The 15,054-nt window shown below is 42.2% G+C and overlaps 1 protein-coding gene across 4 annotated transcripts in view; it reads left to right on the top strand.

Annotated features, from left to right (window-relative positions):
• The window catches only part of RPAP2 (RNA polymerase II associated protein 2), a 109,597-nt gene that overhangs the window by 26,316 nt on the left and 68,227 nt on the right, over positions 1-15,054 (top strand). For all 4 annotated transcript variants that reach the window (XR_004536556.1, XM_033915470.1, XM_033915471.1 and 1 more), the window contains exons 4-8: positions 354-452; positions 3,114-3,179; positions 7,827-7,915; positions 9,091-9,126; positions 11,955-12,816. Coding sequence is in view for 3 of the 4 variants with exons in the window: in XM_033915470.1 (XP_033771361.1) it covers positions 354-452; positions 3,114-3,179; positions 7,827-7,915; positions 9,091-9,126; positions 11,955-12,816 (1,152 nt within the window). In the remaining variant the exon portion in view is untranslated. The remainder of the gene's footprint in view (positions 1-353; positions 453-3,113; positions 3,180-7,826; positions 7,916-9,090; positions 9,127-11,954; positions 12,817-15,054) is intronic.

Here is a 15,054-nt window from a genome sequence, read left to right as displayed (position 1 = left end):
TGATGACATCAGACGCTTATGTTGAAGACAGCCAGCTAGGAAACATTTGGGTGGTAGATACAGCTCTCTCTCACTGATAGCCTGCTCACACTTTTCTCCTCTCTGCTGGTCTCCCAAAAAGCAGCTGCTGTTATAGAAGAAAGCGGCCTCAAATGATGATGTCAGGCACTCCTGCTAAACACAGCTAGCCAGGAAACACTTGGGTGGCAGACCTAGCCCTCTCTCATTGGTAGCCTGTTCATACTTCTCTCCTCGCCCATTTTATGTGTATTTTTAATTGTGGAGTGCAGAGAAGGATTTATTTAGAAATCTTTCTAAAATGAACTTTTCTAAGACTTGTCTGTCTCTTCCAGGGGAGATTTATTACACTTGCAGACTACAAGGACACAGTAGATGAACGATTTATCATCAAACTTTGTGGCTATCCTTTATGTCGAAATAAACTGGAAAAGGTATGCTTATCCTTACAGTTCTAGAATTAGGAAGACAGAAGTAGTTCTCTGTTCCTGTATTGGGGGGATACAACTGTTTGTGCTCTTGTGTTTAGACCTGTCTTCTGTATCATCCAGTCTGACGTTTTTTTAGTGCACATACTGTGTAGACTTGTCTATAAGTTGAGAAATTTTGAATTCAAAATCCAATCAATAAACCCAGGGTTGTCTTATTTATCAGACATGCCCAACAATGCTATAGCACTCTTGCTATTGTTAACGTCATAGAAGCAGGGTAGATAGTCTGGCTGCACTGAACTTGTGCCCTGGTGTGGGAAGAACTCTTAATTCAAGGTGAGCTTGTACAGTGTTTAAATTAAAGAGAAGCAGTTTTGGAAGAGATGTGCAAGTGAGACTGAGCCATAAAACCAATAGTAGTAATTGCTTAAAATCTGTAAATGTTTAGGCTGGTTGAAAGTTTTTGGTTGAGAATGTACATTGAGAGGAAGTCATGCCTACAGGAAATTTTCATGATGACAACAATCAGGAGTCCTGTGTGTGTGTGTGGGGGGGGGGGGTAATTTTAAGCAAAAGCAGGTGTGTGTACGTATATGCTGAGAAATACTGATTCCTGAGTAAAACATTCTCCTGAGATAGGAAGCGTGAGTGATCTGTGAAAATGCATTTTGCTACAGTGAACTTGCCAAAATTTACAATGAGAGATTTATCAGTGAGAGATAAATATATATTATGTGTGGAGAGGGCATGCAAGATCTGTGTGGTGAGGTGTGAGTAAGGTGTGGAGAAGGACATGCTGGCTGGGGAGGGGTGTGAATGAGACAGGAAGAAGTGTATTTGTCAGGGACAAAGGGCTAAATGCACTAAAGATACCGACTCAATCGCTGTTGGCCAATACTCTGGCCAATTCTCCAGCGGAGGTGCAAATCATTTGCATGCAAACATGACTGATCAATCGCTCAGTGAGTGATTGACACATGTGCAGAGCCCTAATAGCAGTGACAGGGGAAGCAGCCTCCTGTCACTGCTGTTAGGGCACCGCGAAACCCCCCCCCACCCCATGGCAGCAAAAATAGGAGGGATGCCCACTCCCCCCTGTTAATGCAACAACCCCCCTGCGTCAGTGATGTGGCACGAAAGGCTCACTCCCGCGCTCACTCCCCCAAAATATCCTTTACCCTCTCCCTTCCCCCCTCCCAGAAAAAAAAAATTAGGAGGGATGCCCACTCCCTCCTGCCACTGGAGGTCCCCCGTGGTCACCACCGAACCCTCTGTACTTTCTCAGAGGTGTTGGAAACTCAGTCCATCCTGTTCTTAGGCTCCGAATGGTGAGTCTTTCCCTCCCTGGTATATCATGTGATGCTCAGGGAGGGGCCTAAGGCCCTGATTGGCTCAGGTGCCTAAGGCCCACCCCTTGGGAAAGGCCTTAGGTGCCTGAGCCAATCAGGGCCTTAAGCCCCTCCTCATGCATTACATGATGCACCAGGTAAGGGGAAGCTCCTCCATTCTGGAACGGTGAGCCTTAAGAGCAGGATGGATTGATCTTCCTTACTGCTCCAACGTCTCTGAGAAGGTATGAGGGCAGCAGGAAACCTCTAGTGGCAGGAGGGAGTGGGCATCCCTCCTGCTTTTTTTTCAGGGGGGAGGAAAGGGGGAGGGTAGAGGATGTTTTGGGGGCACCTGACTTGGGAGTGGGCCTTTGGTGGCAGGGGGGATTAGGCATCCTTCCTGCCGCATGGCTTTGGGGGGGGGTCACATTGGCAGAAGGGAGTGGGTATTCCTCCTGCCAATTTTCTTTCGGGAGGGGAATTCGGCATGGCAGGATGAAGTGGACATTCCTCCTGCCATTTTCAATGGTGTGGGATCACCATTTCACAGTGTTGGTTTGTTGGGGAGGGAGGGTCGTCATTGGCTGGGGTAGTGCTTTTTTTTAATGGGACAGATATTTTGTGTGTGTAACTCAAGCAAAATATCTGTGCCATTGGAAAAAAAAGGGAAAAAACCCCAGGCTGACCTGTCAGTTTTTTCCGACAGCTAAAACCCCTGTTTTTATTTTGCATAGATTGCTTGGCTACTTTGCATGGGGTTTTACCTAATTTGCATGGTTGTATTGGTAAATGGGCAATCGATGGGAAAAACACGCAGTGAGCCATTTTATGAATCAGGTCGGTAATAGTGATCGTTGCTAAAGCTGTGAAAACAGGTTTAGCGATGATCGCTGTCTATAGTGCAGACCTTTTGGCAGAGGGGGCATCAAATTTGGTTGTGTGTATGTGGTCTTGACTTTTACGCACGTGGGTCACACAATTTCGGCCTTTTTTAGTCCCAAAACTACCCTCTGCTTATCCTTGTGATCAACTTATACTCAAGTATGTATGGTATTCTCAACCCACACGGTGCACGCACGCTTTTAAAGCAGAATGTCGCATGGCGGGGGGAATTCTATAAATTAGAAAAATCCGTGTTAAACTAATATTCTGCAAAGGGTGCTATGCTTGTTGTAGAAAATTAATTTAGCACAGATCTCGCATCTAACTTTGGATGCTGCACTTACACCTGCTGAAACCTGATATAAATTCTCAAATGATTCAAGGGAAAACCATTTCCAAAGGAATTCTAATTATGATAGTATCTATTTGATAACTGGTTCTTTTTATTCCATAGGTGCCAAAGCAAAAGTACAAAATTTCAACTAAAACGAACAAGGTTTATGATATAACAGAAAGGAAGGTAAGTGTGGAATTTATTTATTTATTTCTATTTATATACCTCCTATCAGGTACTCAAGCATTTCCCCTATCTGTCCCGGTTTGTTCTCAATCTATCTAACGTAGCTGGGGCAATGGAGGACTGAGTGAGTTACCCAGGGTCACAAGGAGCAGCATGAGATTATCTTTCTTGGTTAAAGAAAATATGTGATTTGTAGCTACATCAAGCTATTTTAGACTTTTTTTTTTTTTTTTTTGCTTGGGTTCTAAACATATGTGTGGCCATATGGAAAATATTTTTATAACTCTGTTTCCAAATGCTCTTTGGTAGAGACATTTATTTTTGATTCTTTTAAGACCATTAAAAAAAACTATGTAATCTACCTAGAATTTTACAAATAAGAGCGGAAAACAAATATTGAAAATAAAATAATCATTGATTTCATGAAATCGTTTATTTTAAACAGCCTCTGATAGACTCATATTAATTGGTATTTATTATAAAGAAAGAACACAATTTCTGTTGCACTCAAAACCTTTTAGCTATATATAACAATGTGACTATAGGAACTTCCTCAGCAAGACAAGAGGAAAGGCTGAAAAATTTGCGGCTGTACTCACTCGAGGAACGTAGGGAGAGAGGAAACATGATCGAGACGTTTAAATATATTACCGGCCGTATCGAGATGGAAGAAGAGATTCTCTTTCTCAAAGGACCCTCGGCCACAAGAGGGCATCCGCTCAAACTCGGGGGCGGGAAATTTCATGGCGACACCAGGAAATATTTCTTCACCGAGAGAGTGGTTGATTCTTGGAGCGAGCTCCCGGTGCAGGTGATCGAGGCAAACAGCGTGCAAGAATTTAAGAGCAAATGGGATGCCCATGTGGGATCCTTTAAAGGGTTAAGCCAAGGGAACCTGTCATCAGGAGTGGGATCCCTATGATAGTAGACTTGGGGGTGGGTCAGTAGAATGGGCAGACCTGATGGGCTATGGCCCTTATCTGCCGTCATCTTCTATGTTTCTATGTTCCTCTTAGTGCTGGCTTCAAAGATAAGTGGTGTCTCCTCAGGCTCTCTACTCTCAGCACTGCAACAGGTTCTTCTCATTACTTGCAGAGATTATATTAATACATCCTTAAGCTTTCTAAATCTTCCCTACCTGATTCTGACTGTTGAAAGAAGTTGCTGCAGCCTGGAAAAAGAGTAAATGGGTAAGGCAGGGTTAGAGAGATGACAAAGTGTGATAGACAGGAGCATGCAAAAAAGAGCTCACTGAGATGAGATGAGAAATGGAGAACTAGAGTAGGGTAGGCGATAGAGGAATGGGGTGATTTGACATCCTAGAAAGGATTAGACATTGAACAAGATGGATGATTGGGAGTGATGTAAAAGATATTGAGAGGGGCACACCAAAGACTAGGATGGATTCATTGGGGGGGGGGTTGAAAAGGTAGAGGAATAAAAAGTTTGAATGAAGAAATGGAGAGATGAAATGATGGATTGAAGGGAGAAGAAAAAGTCTCATGCAGTGTTCTTCAATGCAAGGCTTGCGGGACAGTGGTGTCGCTTCCCCAGGAGCTCAGAAGAACCTCTGAGGTTGCCCCTGCCATCATTTTGGGGGGGTATTTTTTGTTCTGCAATTTAAGGCCCATAACCTCATCCAGCAGCAAAACTAAATTAGAAGCAGCAGTGAAAGCTCCCCCCCTACTTCTGTAGTTCCTGCATCTTTCCTCCGTAACTCCAGTTCCCAACCCACAGGCCTCCAAATTTGCTATCTTTGCCAGCACCAATTTAAATTGAGCTGCCTCCACTAGCTTCAGGGGCTTTCCTCTGTTGCAACTTCCTGTTGCTCTGCGGGTGGGATGCTGCAGAGGTGAAAGCTTCTGGGGCTAGATGAAAGTAGCCTGGTTTAATTACTGCCGGCAGAAACAATGAGTTGGGATAGAAAATGGAACATTGGACTAGATTGGGGGGAGAGGGAGAGATGCTGGACCCACAGAGAGAGGGTGGGAGTGATGTTGGACACCATGAGGGGAGATAAGGGGGGATATGCTGGTTCCAGGGTGGGGAGAGCAGGAGAACTTAGAAGCTGGACATGAGAAAGAACAGAGACAAAGCAAAGAGATGCTAGATGAGGAGGAAGCATAGGGCAGACAAGAAAGCAGAACCAGAGCTGGGAACATTCGTTATATTGCTGGCATATCGCCCCCCTGGATCATGGTCACATAATACCACAAAACTACAAAAATTATTTTAGACCTCATCTGCCAGTGTAATTATCTTAGGTGACGTAAATATTCTACTAGAGACCCAAGTTGATGCTAGTGTCTGCCATTTCAAAAAATTCCTCCTCAATAGTTAACTAGACCTAAAACCATCAGGTCCTGCACACGAAAAAGGATATACCTTAGATATTATAACAGCCAACCTCCCCCACCAATGAACTTCAGTTCCCTGGTCGGATCACTACCTACTGTCCTTTAATCTTACCCTGTACATGGGAAGTACATCCACTAAGGATAGCAATAAAAAAAAAACGCAAGAGGCTGGATAAACACCAATTCTGGAATAAAGCCTTTGAATTATTAAACACGTCTTCATACAATCCTACTACAATGCTTATTAATTGGAATAGCACCATTGATTTAAAGTTTTTATTCATTTTCATAATACAACAAGTGTATCATATAAAGTTATACGATCTCATAAAATACACACTTGATTTTCCTTCATGTATCACTGTAAATACAACATATCATGTATTATAATATCTGAAAAAGTATGTAATACATAATATGTATAACAATTATTACTAAAGTTGAACACCCACCCATCCCCTCCCATTAAAAAATTGCATACAAATACAACCAAAATATAGATATTTTATTCATCTCATAATATATATGACTAATACCCACCCACCTTCCCTCTTAACAAATAACATTATGGGAAAATGGTATCATTCATTACAGAAGTCTGTTAATGGTCCCCAGATCTTCTGAAACTTACCAAAATAACCTCTCTGTGTTGCTAATATACGCTTCATTTTATATATAAGGCATACGGAATTCCACCAGAAGTTATAATTTAAACTGCACCATTGAACAAATGCTGAACACAAGCCCCAATATGCCACCACAACACAAAAACTACCAAACTCTTGTCTTGGTTTACTGAAAACCTAATAGCTGCTCTTTTGCCATTGCCGAAGACTTGAGAGGCAATGGCAAAAGAGCAACCTACCAGAATACAAAACAGCCTGCAGGGTTGCAATCAACAAATTCAAAATCAATATCGCTGATGCAAAAAAACCCCCACAAAAACCCTGGCATGCTTGCAGAATTGTTTGTACCATGACTACACCTCCAAAATTAGCTCTATCTGACATTAATTCCCAGCCAAATGCCCAAATACTAGCTGACTTCTTCTTAAACAAGATCAAAAATGTACAAACTGAGGTTAAGACAAAACCATCACTATAACACCAGAATACACACTACACCCAAGGACAACAGACCCCTGTACGACTGACAAAATTTGGAATATCTTTAAGCCTCTAACAAAATCTGACACAGCCTCCTAGCTAAAAAGAAACTATCCACTCTAGTAGCATCCTTGACAAATGCCCTACTCTTTTATTAGCAGATGCCCCAGATCACATCATATCCTGGCTAACCAAACTACTAAATAACCTACTTTAATATGGATACAAAGGTGGTAGTTGATATGGTCAACTACCTCCTCAAATGGGTCATATTGCCCTCACCCCTATTCCCAAGTCCCAAAACACAGATGTGTCAAATCCTTCAAATTACAGACCCATCGTTGTCTGGGAAAAATGGAACATTCTCCAGAAGCTGGAAAGCAAGCATTCTGCGGCATCCCTCAAGGATCGCCACTCTCCCTAGTGCTAAACAACCTCTTCGTGCTTGGGTCACATTAATTTCAACAACAACAATGTTTGCTATCTTATGCAGATGACATCCTCCTACTCATCCTGATCAAACACAACACACATGATGTGTGTCAAAAAAATAGAACAAAGGAAAAGGAACAGAAACCCCTTGTAAAATCCAACAGAAAGAGAACAAGTAGGGAGTGAAATAGAACACGTCAACCTTGAGACAAAATAATTTTTATTGCTGTAAATTAAAAACAAAATACATGTAGAAACACATGAATAAAAAAGTCCTATTAAGGTGATGTTCTTATTGTGAAAGTATCCAGTAAATGACCCGACACGGTCCGTGTTTCAGCCTCCACGTGGAGGCCTGCCTCAGGGGGGTGTTAAGGTCTGAAAGAAATACACTATACATAAATACTCTTTACGTGAATAAAAGTCAAGACTGCATAAATACAATACAATACTACATGAATAAAATACAAATCAAGTCTATAAATCAAATCAAATGGCATGAATGCAAAACATCAATGGCACTAATAATACCTGCTTTCTAATAACTTAGGAAAACTTTGTGTGTATTTACAGTTAAAAACAATTTCAGTAAGAAAGTCATAAGTGAAAATTAAAATTTATTTGGTCATTAGAAGTAATGAATTCTATAGTATTTTAGTGTTGCTGAGGAAATCTCTTGCTATTCATTTTAAAGAGTGATTGATTGATAATTGAAAAAATATATATTTAATGCTCTCATATTCTCTCCACAGTGTTTTTGCAGTAATTTTTGCTACAGAGCCTCCAAATATTTTGAATCCCAGATTCCCCAGAGTCCTCTTTGGATGCGAGAAGAGGAAAGGTAATGGAACAATATCTCTGTCTGATTTTAATGTCAAAAGTAGTGCCTAATCTCTAAAGCAGAAGAATGCTTGATTCCTGTCTTTTTGTGGGCCATTCAACCATTCTCAAACGAAGCTCTCTGTTGCAAACTCTGGCATATTTCTTCAGTTCTGACAAGGCTATAAACAACCAGATTGCTGCCCTCGCCCCAGGGTTTGATGTCTATCCTCTATAAAGCTGCCCTTAAGAGCTTGGGGAGCCTGCCTAGCAAACCAGCAGGGTTTTGATTGTGATAATAGCTCCATGGAAGGATCATATGTAACCCTTTTTGTTGATCTGGATGATGGTAAGAGGTTCTCTCACTTGCAGGGCCACTCTTACCCCCAAAACGGAGCAACTCCATGACTGGATTTTTATTAAAAGGTATTCATCATGTCCCTCGGCTAGACTCAACATTTAAATGCTACCCTGCTCCACTCTGTTGGTACTCATAATAGTGGCTCCTTGACTATCTTCTTTAACCTTTCTCTCCAACGATGGGAGACCACACAGTTCTGCAGATACAAACATCAACTTTACTCTTCTCAGGGCAGAAAGAGGCACTTTCTTGAACAGCGATTATAATAATAGAACAGTCAAAACTATGTACAGTCTCCTAGTGGTTATCTCAGGTGTTGTAGAATCATCCTTGTTGGAGGGATTCAAAATTTAATAATCCACAACTCCTGGTCAGTTGGTAGGAAATCAGCCCAAGATCGAGTCTTAAATCTCCTCTGGTGTGAGGTCATTTTTCTAAGACCACCCTCCAGGAAGTCCAAGAGCTGTCTTGGTCTCTTACTATGCAGCACTTCCAGAAACTCCCAACCACCCCTCTTGAACAGGAAGCCTGGCAGTTTCACAGGAGCCAGCAATTCTGCACACATTAACCTGTTCCCATAACAACCTCTCCTTTCCAGGTGCAGACCATTCAAAACCAAACTGTCATACATCCTCATCAGTAAAGATTTTAAAACCACTATGATGTCCACACAATTACTAGCAGAACAGGAAACACGTGCACCAGTAGTACATGATATTTCTGTCCTGCTGCACATAAATAGAGAATTGCTGGATATGCCCTTTCAGGTTTGATGACTTTATCTTCTGTTAATTTCTTTTAATGTTTATATAGTTAATATGGTTTTTGTTTTGTAGACCTGCTGATTTCAAACTTTTGAAGCCAGGACAAAGGTATGGATCCATGATGCTTTTAAAATCATGTTGCACTATTTTCCTAAATGTAAACAGAAATAGGTCATAAATTTACTTGTACCTTTGGATTTCCTGTAGCGTACATTACTGTGAAAGTCTATGCAAATCGTTGTGCAGCTTTGCCCAGGGTTTTCCCTTTGTGGCAGGTTTGAGCTGTATGTTTTCCTGCATTGCTTCTCCTATATTTGAGCTTGATGAACTTCATCCTACCTGGACTCTCGGGCACGGATTCTATAAATGGCACCGTAAGTTAGGCGGCTGTAGGCCCCCTAAGGTCACCTAACTTCACTGCTTTAATTGATTTTAATCGGCATGGTAATGGCATGTCAATTAAAAGCTCATTTTTTTCAAAAAGGAGGTGCCTGTGAAGATAGGTGCTGGAATTGCAGCTAAGCATGGCATCTAGTGTCACCTAAGGTCAAGATAAGTGTGGTTATGGGTGGTGATGACCTTGGGCGCCACAAGGCATGATTCGCTGTCAAACTTAGGTGCTGGTAAAACCTTGACCTACATTACCGGCGCCTAACATTTTCAGTAGCCACGATTCTGTTAACGGCGCCTGCACGTGATTGACATGCGGCTGACACCTTTGTTGTGGGCACCAGCTGACGTAGGCGCTGTTTACAGAATCCGGCTCTTATTGTCTTCATTAACCCTCGGATTCTATAAATGGTGCACAAACTTGCGTGTGCAAATTGGGGGGCGTGTCCAATTTAGGCATGCAGTTTAATTGAGTAACGAGCCAATTAGTGCCAATAATTGGGTGCTAACAATCCATTGTTGGATTTGGAGGCGCCTTCTGCTAGACACTATAAAGATGCGAGCACATAACTGAAAAGAGCACGGGCGGTCAGGGGTGTTCACTAAAGATGCGCGCAGTGTGCTAGAATTCAGAGGATCTGTGACTAATTTACTTGTGATCGTTTACACCAGGTTTCAGTTGGTGTAAATCCTCATGCCCGAAGTTTGGCATGGATCCCACCTATGTGCTATTCTGTAAACGGTGCCCCGCTCAGAGCGCTGTTTATAGAATAGTGTTCAGAGCTTATTTTTTTTGGCACCCAAATTTGGGCACCATTCACTGAATCTAGTCCTAAATCTCCTTGACATGTTGCACATTTAATCTGAGTGGTATGCAGCATCCCCACTCAGAAACTCAAGCTCCTTCCAATTCTTCCGCAAACACTTGAAAACTTGGCTCTTTGCAAAAATCTAATCACCTCCCATTCTCCAGTATTCTGTCCCTCTCTTTGCTCTTAGTCCCTCTCCTTTATCCTTCATTGTAGTTCCTTTCCTCTTAATTCTGTAAACCGTGCCGAGCTCTGTGCTTGCGGAGATGGCGCTGTATACAAACCTAAGGTTTAGTTTAGTTTAGTTTAGAACAGCTAGAAAGCAATGCACAAAAGTGCATTTTTTGACAGTTTATTACTTTGCTTTTAACTTTTACATAACAAATTTTATATTCAACATTTGTAACATATCCATGTAATACAAATTATAAAGTATCTGCAAATAAAATTTTAATATTAGCTAATATAATCTCTCTGAACGGTGTAAATGTTATTGGGCCATGAAACAAGTTGCCTGCGTTTGCTTTTAGACATTATTTTGCATGACCTAACCACTAGATGGCAGTCTTGGATAAACAGCAAGAGCAAACATCCAACTTTATAGTTCTCTGCAAATAACTGATTTGTTATTTAATTAACTTATGTATTGGACTTTGTTATCCCCTTTTTTGAAGAAATTCACCCAAATTCACCCCCTTTCCCGTGATCCTCCAGCGACCCACCCCTGCGTTCCTCTCCTCCATGGGATCCAATAAGGCAATGCACTTGCACTCTTCGGGACACCAGCAGCGTGAGTGAAGCTTTCCCTTTGCTACTGCTTTGCGCCTAAGCGGTACCAGGAAGCAGTAACAGAGGGAAAGCTTCCAGAAATGGAAGACGATGTGTTTACTTCACTCACACTGCTGGCGGCCCAAAGAATGAAAGAGTGGTTGCAGCGATGGATCCCACCATCCCCATATCCACCATCCCTCCTTTTCTTAACTACCCTTTCATCTAGCATCTCTCCCTCCTTCCCCACCACCCCAGGGCCTACCATCTCTCCCTTTCTTTTCCCAACTATCCTCCTATCTAGTATTTCTATTCCCTGTCCCTCCAGACTACTCCTTGGGTCCAACTTCTCTCCCTTTCTTTCCCTTCCCTCCCTCCATCCCATTGTCCACCATCTTTCTCTCTCTCGTCTGTTTTCAGACTCATTATTTCTTTCCCTTCCCCTTCCCCTCTCCCCATCCCACCCTCAGTCTGCATATGCCCCTCCCTCCGTGTACCTCTAATAGCTACACCCCCCAAAGGCCGGTGTAGACTATTTTCTCCACCATTGTCTCCCTGGCCACCTGGTCTTACTTTTAAAACTAATTATGGCCTGCAGAGGATCACTGGTGCTGTAACGATTCTAGCAGGCTGCCTTTGGCCTCTGCTGCTGTCCCTCCCCTCCTCTGACGTGATGTTCTGTTTTGGTCTAGGATGGACCGCGGCAGAGGTATTCTCTCCCCTCTGACTAAAGAAAGGAAGGTATCTCCTGAATTTTCTGAAGGCAATTAATTGATCAACTTTGAAATGAGTGGTATTTCTTGTCAGCTGTTTGTCCTGGCTTTCAAAAAGGATTTATAGATTTGCCCACTGGACCTTTTGAGTTGCACATGCATGTTTGCTAACTTGTCAATAGAAGTGGAAATGTAAACACTTCCTAAGCATTGCCGTTTTTGTTCTTGCCCTAATTCTGTTTTCATTCTCTTGCAGCGGTCATTCAGGCGAGGAAGTCAAGCTATATGACAAATCCATTCTGCTGTCAGATATAGAAAACCCTAGAGTGTCAGCCAGTCATCGTAAGTCCAACTTTTCCTCAGAGAGTGATAAGGACAGTGATTCTGAACAAGAATTTGTTTCTGCTGTGCTCACAGAAAAGAGATCTAGGGCACAGAGTCTGAAGCCACAGCCACCTAAAACTAGTCTGCCAAGTGAAAAATATACTCCAGAAACCAAAGCCATAAACAAAGAACAAGAACATATGATGCTTGAAATCGCAGAAGAACTGAGTAAATGCAAAGTGGACGACAAAGACAAAACGAACACTACTACCGTTAGTTTCCAAACAAAAGAACTTTGTGCACCTGGAACGGATCTAACGCCAGATAAACTGCAGACTTCAGAAGAATCTGAGTGCAACCCTTCTGGTTCACAAATAACTTCGAGAGGTGTAAGCAAAAGGGGTGCTGAGCATCTCAGGAGAATGCTTGCCAGGACAAAGCAGCCCCTTAAATCAGATAGTGAGGTACCTCTCCCTCCTCCTACTATTAAAGGAAACATGCTGGAAGCACTTATAAAAACTTTCAGCGAATGGAAAACTGACGAAACGATGGAGTTTCTCTATGGGCCTCAGAGCACCTCCAGGTCCGAAAAAGAAGAGCTTGACACGGATGACCTACCTCTAGAAACTGTGGGCCTCTGTGACTCTGAGGACCATAGCAGTCAGAAATCTCACAGCAGTCTGAATGAATCTGTGTCGGCTAAAGCACTGCCTAATTTTGAAAGACTAAAAGGAGAAACAGCAATGTTGAACCTGACTGCCAAGGAGTTTTATAAAGGAGTATATAAAGACAGAGTGAGTATCGGACCAAAAACAGTCGATTGAGCTTTTGCTTTGATAATGCTGAGAGAGGGAAGCTAGCAAAAAAAAAAAAAAGCATCAGAACCATAACAATTTTTAACTGTGCCACTTTTAGCTTGCAGATTTTAATGCAGATGACCAGCAAAAAAGCTGTGCTCTAAGTCTGTGCTGTCTCTGGATAGTACAGTGGTGCCTCGCATAACGGACGCCTCGCACAGCGAACGCTGCGCACAACGAACTTCAGGTCTTGCTTCCCACAACGAACTTCGTTTCACACAACGAAGTCGCCCGAGCTGCATCGCTTAACTGCCCTCTCTCTGCCTGGCTCCCTGTGCAGTGGCGCTACATATTTTAAACCCCCCTGCCGCCGCTGCTGCATATTTTTAAGCCTCTGCCGCCACCGCATATTTTTAAACCTCCCCCCGCTGCCACATATTTTTTTAAAAAAGCCACCACTGCTGCAACTTTAATCTCACCCGCTCACTCGAACTGGTGGTCTAGCAAATTTCCCAGCCAGAAGCGCAGACAGAGATCAAGAGCAAGCCTTCTGTGCTACTGCCTGGGCCTGCGCTGATCTCTGAATGGCTGCAGCCAGCTCTCGCGGGACTCACAAGAACTAACTGCAGCCAGCTCTCGCGGGACTCACAAGAACTAACTGCAGCCATTCGGAGATCGGCATGGGCCCACACAGGCGTGCAGAGGAATTGCTCCTGACCTCTGCGCTTCTGGCCTGTACGCCACTGGCTGGGAAAGATGGGAGGAATTAAAAAAGTTACTGGGGAGTATGTGGGGGGTGATTATAATACACAGCAAGGATCAACAAAACCCCTGTCTCCCCTCCCCTTCACATATATCCCCTCTATATCATGCTAACAGAATACCACAGTCACACATAGCAGGAATAGGGTTAGGGTAGTGCAACTAGGGCAACTGTCCCCCCTGGTCAAAGAGAGCCGTAAGCCTCTGCCTGGACTTTGCAGTCCCCAGTTGTGTCTAACACCAGCTCTAACAAGATAAATTTATCTTTTTTTATGTCATCTTAGCATATTTTATGCTACAGAACGAATTATTTTTTTTAACATGTATTGTTATGGGAAAACACGTTTCACATAACGAACTTTTCGCATAACAAACTTGCTCCTGGAACGAATTAAGTTCGTTGTGTGAGGCACCACTGTATATTTATTTTTCTATTCAGTTTTCTATACCGTTCTCCTGTAGAAGGATTTATGGTTCACTTAGCAGTATTATAAACACGTTACGTTTCTGTTAAGTGGTCTAGAGAAAACCATAACCTTTTATTCAAGTTCAAATATCATGGTCTAATTATACGACACAAACCCAGGCTAATGAGAAATATCTTTATTATGAAAATAGAAAAATATAATTCACAAGCCAGCTGCAGAATCTAAATATTGTTCAAAATATCTAATTACACAAATGAAACTCAGTACATGATTATCACAATCTAATGGTTAGACAATTAAGTAAAACTTCTTGTTAAACACACACTATTCCTTATAATAATAATCCCTGATTAGCAAATGATTATATTATCACCCAGGTAACTTTTCAACCCTTTACCTTTATCAATGATTCCTATCTAATTCCCAAGCTAATAAAAGTAATTTCCGTATGCTCACCCTTAATTAGCCTCTCCGGCACAATTAGGTGGAAGAGAAAATTTTCTTGTCAGCTGGAAGACGTCAGGAATACCGTTGTAAAAGTTACACGTGTTGAAAATCCTTGATGAGGCTATAAATCATCAGCAATAAGTTCCGTTTATCTGTGCTAAGTTCAGAACAGTTTTTAAATGTCCGAATGTCTATCTCTTAGGCAGAGAATCACACGAGGTAACTTACAGGTCTAATTATTGAAAGAAAAAAGTTTACAATTAGAACATCTGTGAGCAGATCTGAGCTTCCCCGGACCTTATCACAGACTAACTAATTATTAATTAATTAGCACCTTTCTTTTCTTGAATCTCATCAGATGACTTCCTCGGACCAATCCAGAAACAGAACTTGATGAATAGCCTTTCTGTATAAAGTATCATATATGCTGGAAGACCCAGGGCTGTTAGACAGATAAGAACAGAATAATTTCTTCAAGATTCACACTGTCCCATTATTAAAGCACAGATGAATGCCCTTGAATAGCAACATTCGGGTACATCCCCATAATGCATCGTTCTTCTTACTTCTTGCAAAATTCATGCTGGAAAGTTGCTTG

This window comes from Geotrypetes seraphini, chromosome 12, assembly GCF_902459505.1.
Source record: "Geotrypetes seraphini chromosome 12, aGeoSer1.1, whole genome shotgun sequence".
In the NCBI taxonomy this organism is placed as follows: Eukaryota; Metazoa; Chordata; class Amphibia; order Gymnophiona; family Dermophiidae; genus Geotrypetes; species Geotrypetes seraphini.
This window is presented reverse-complemented; position numbering and strand designations above follow the sequence as displayed.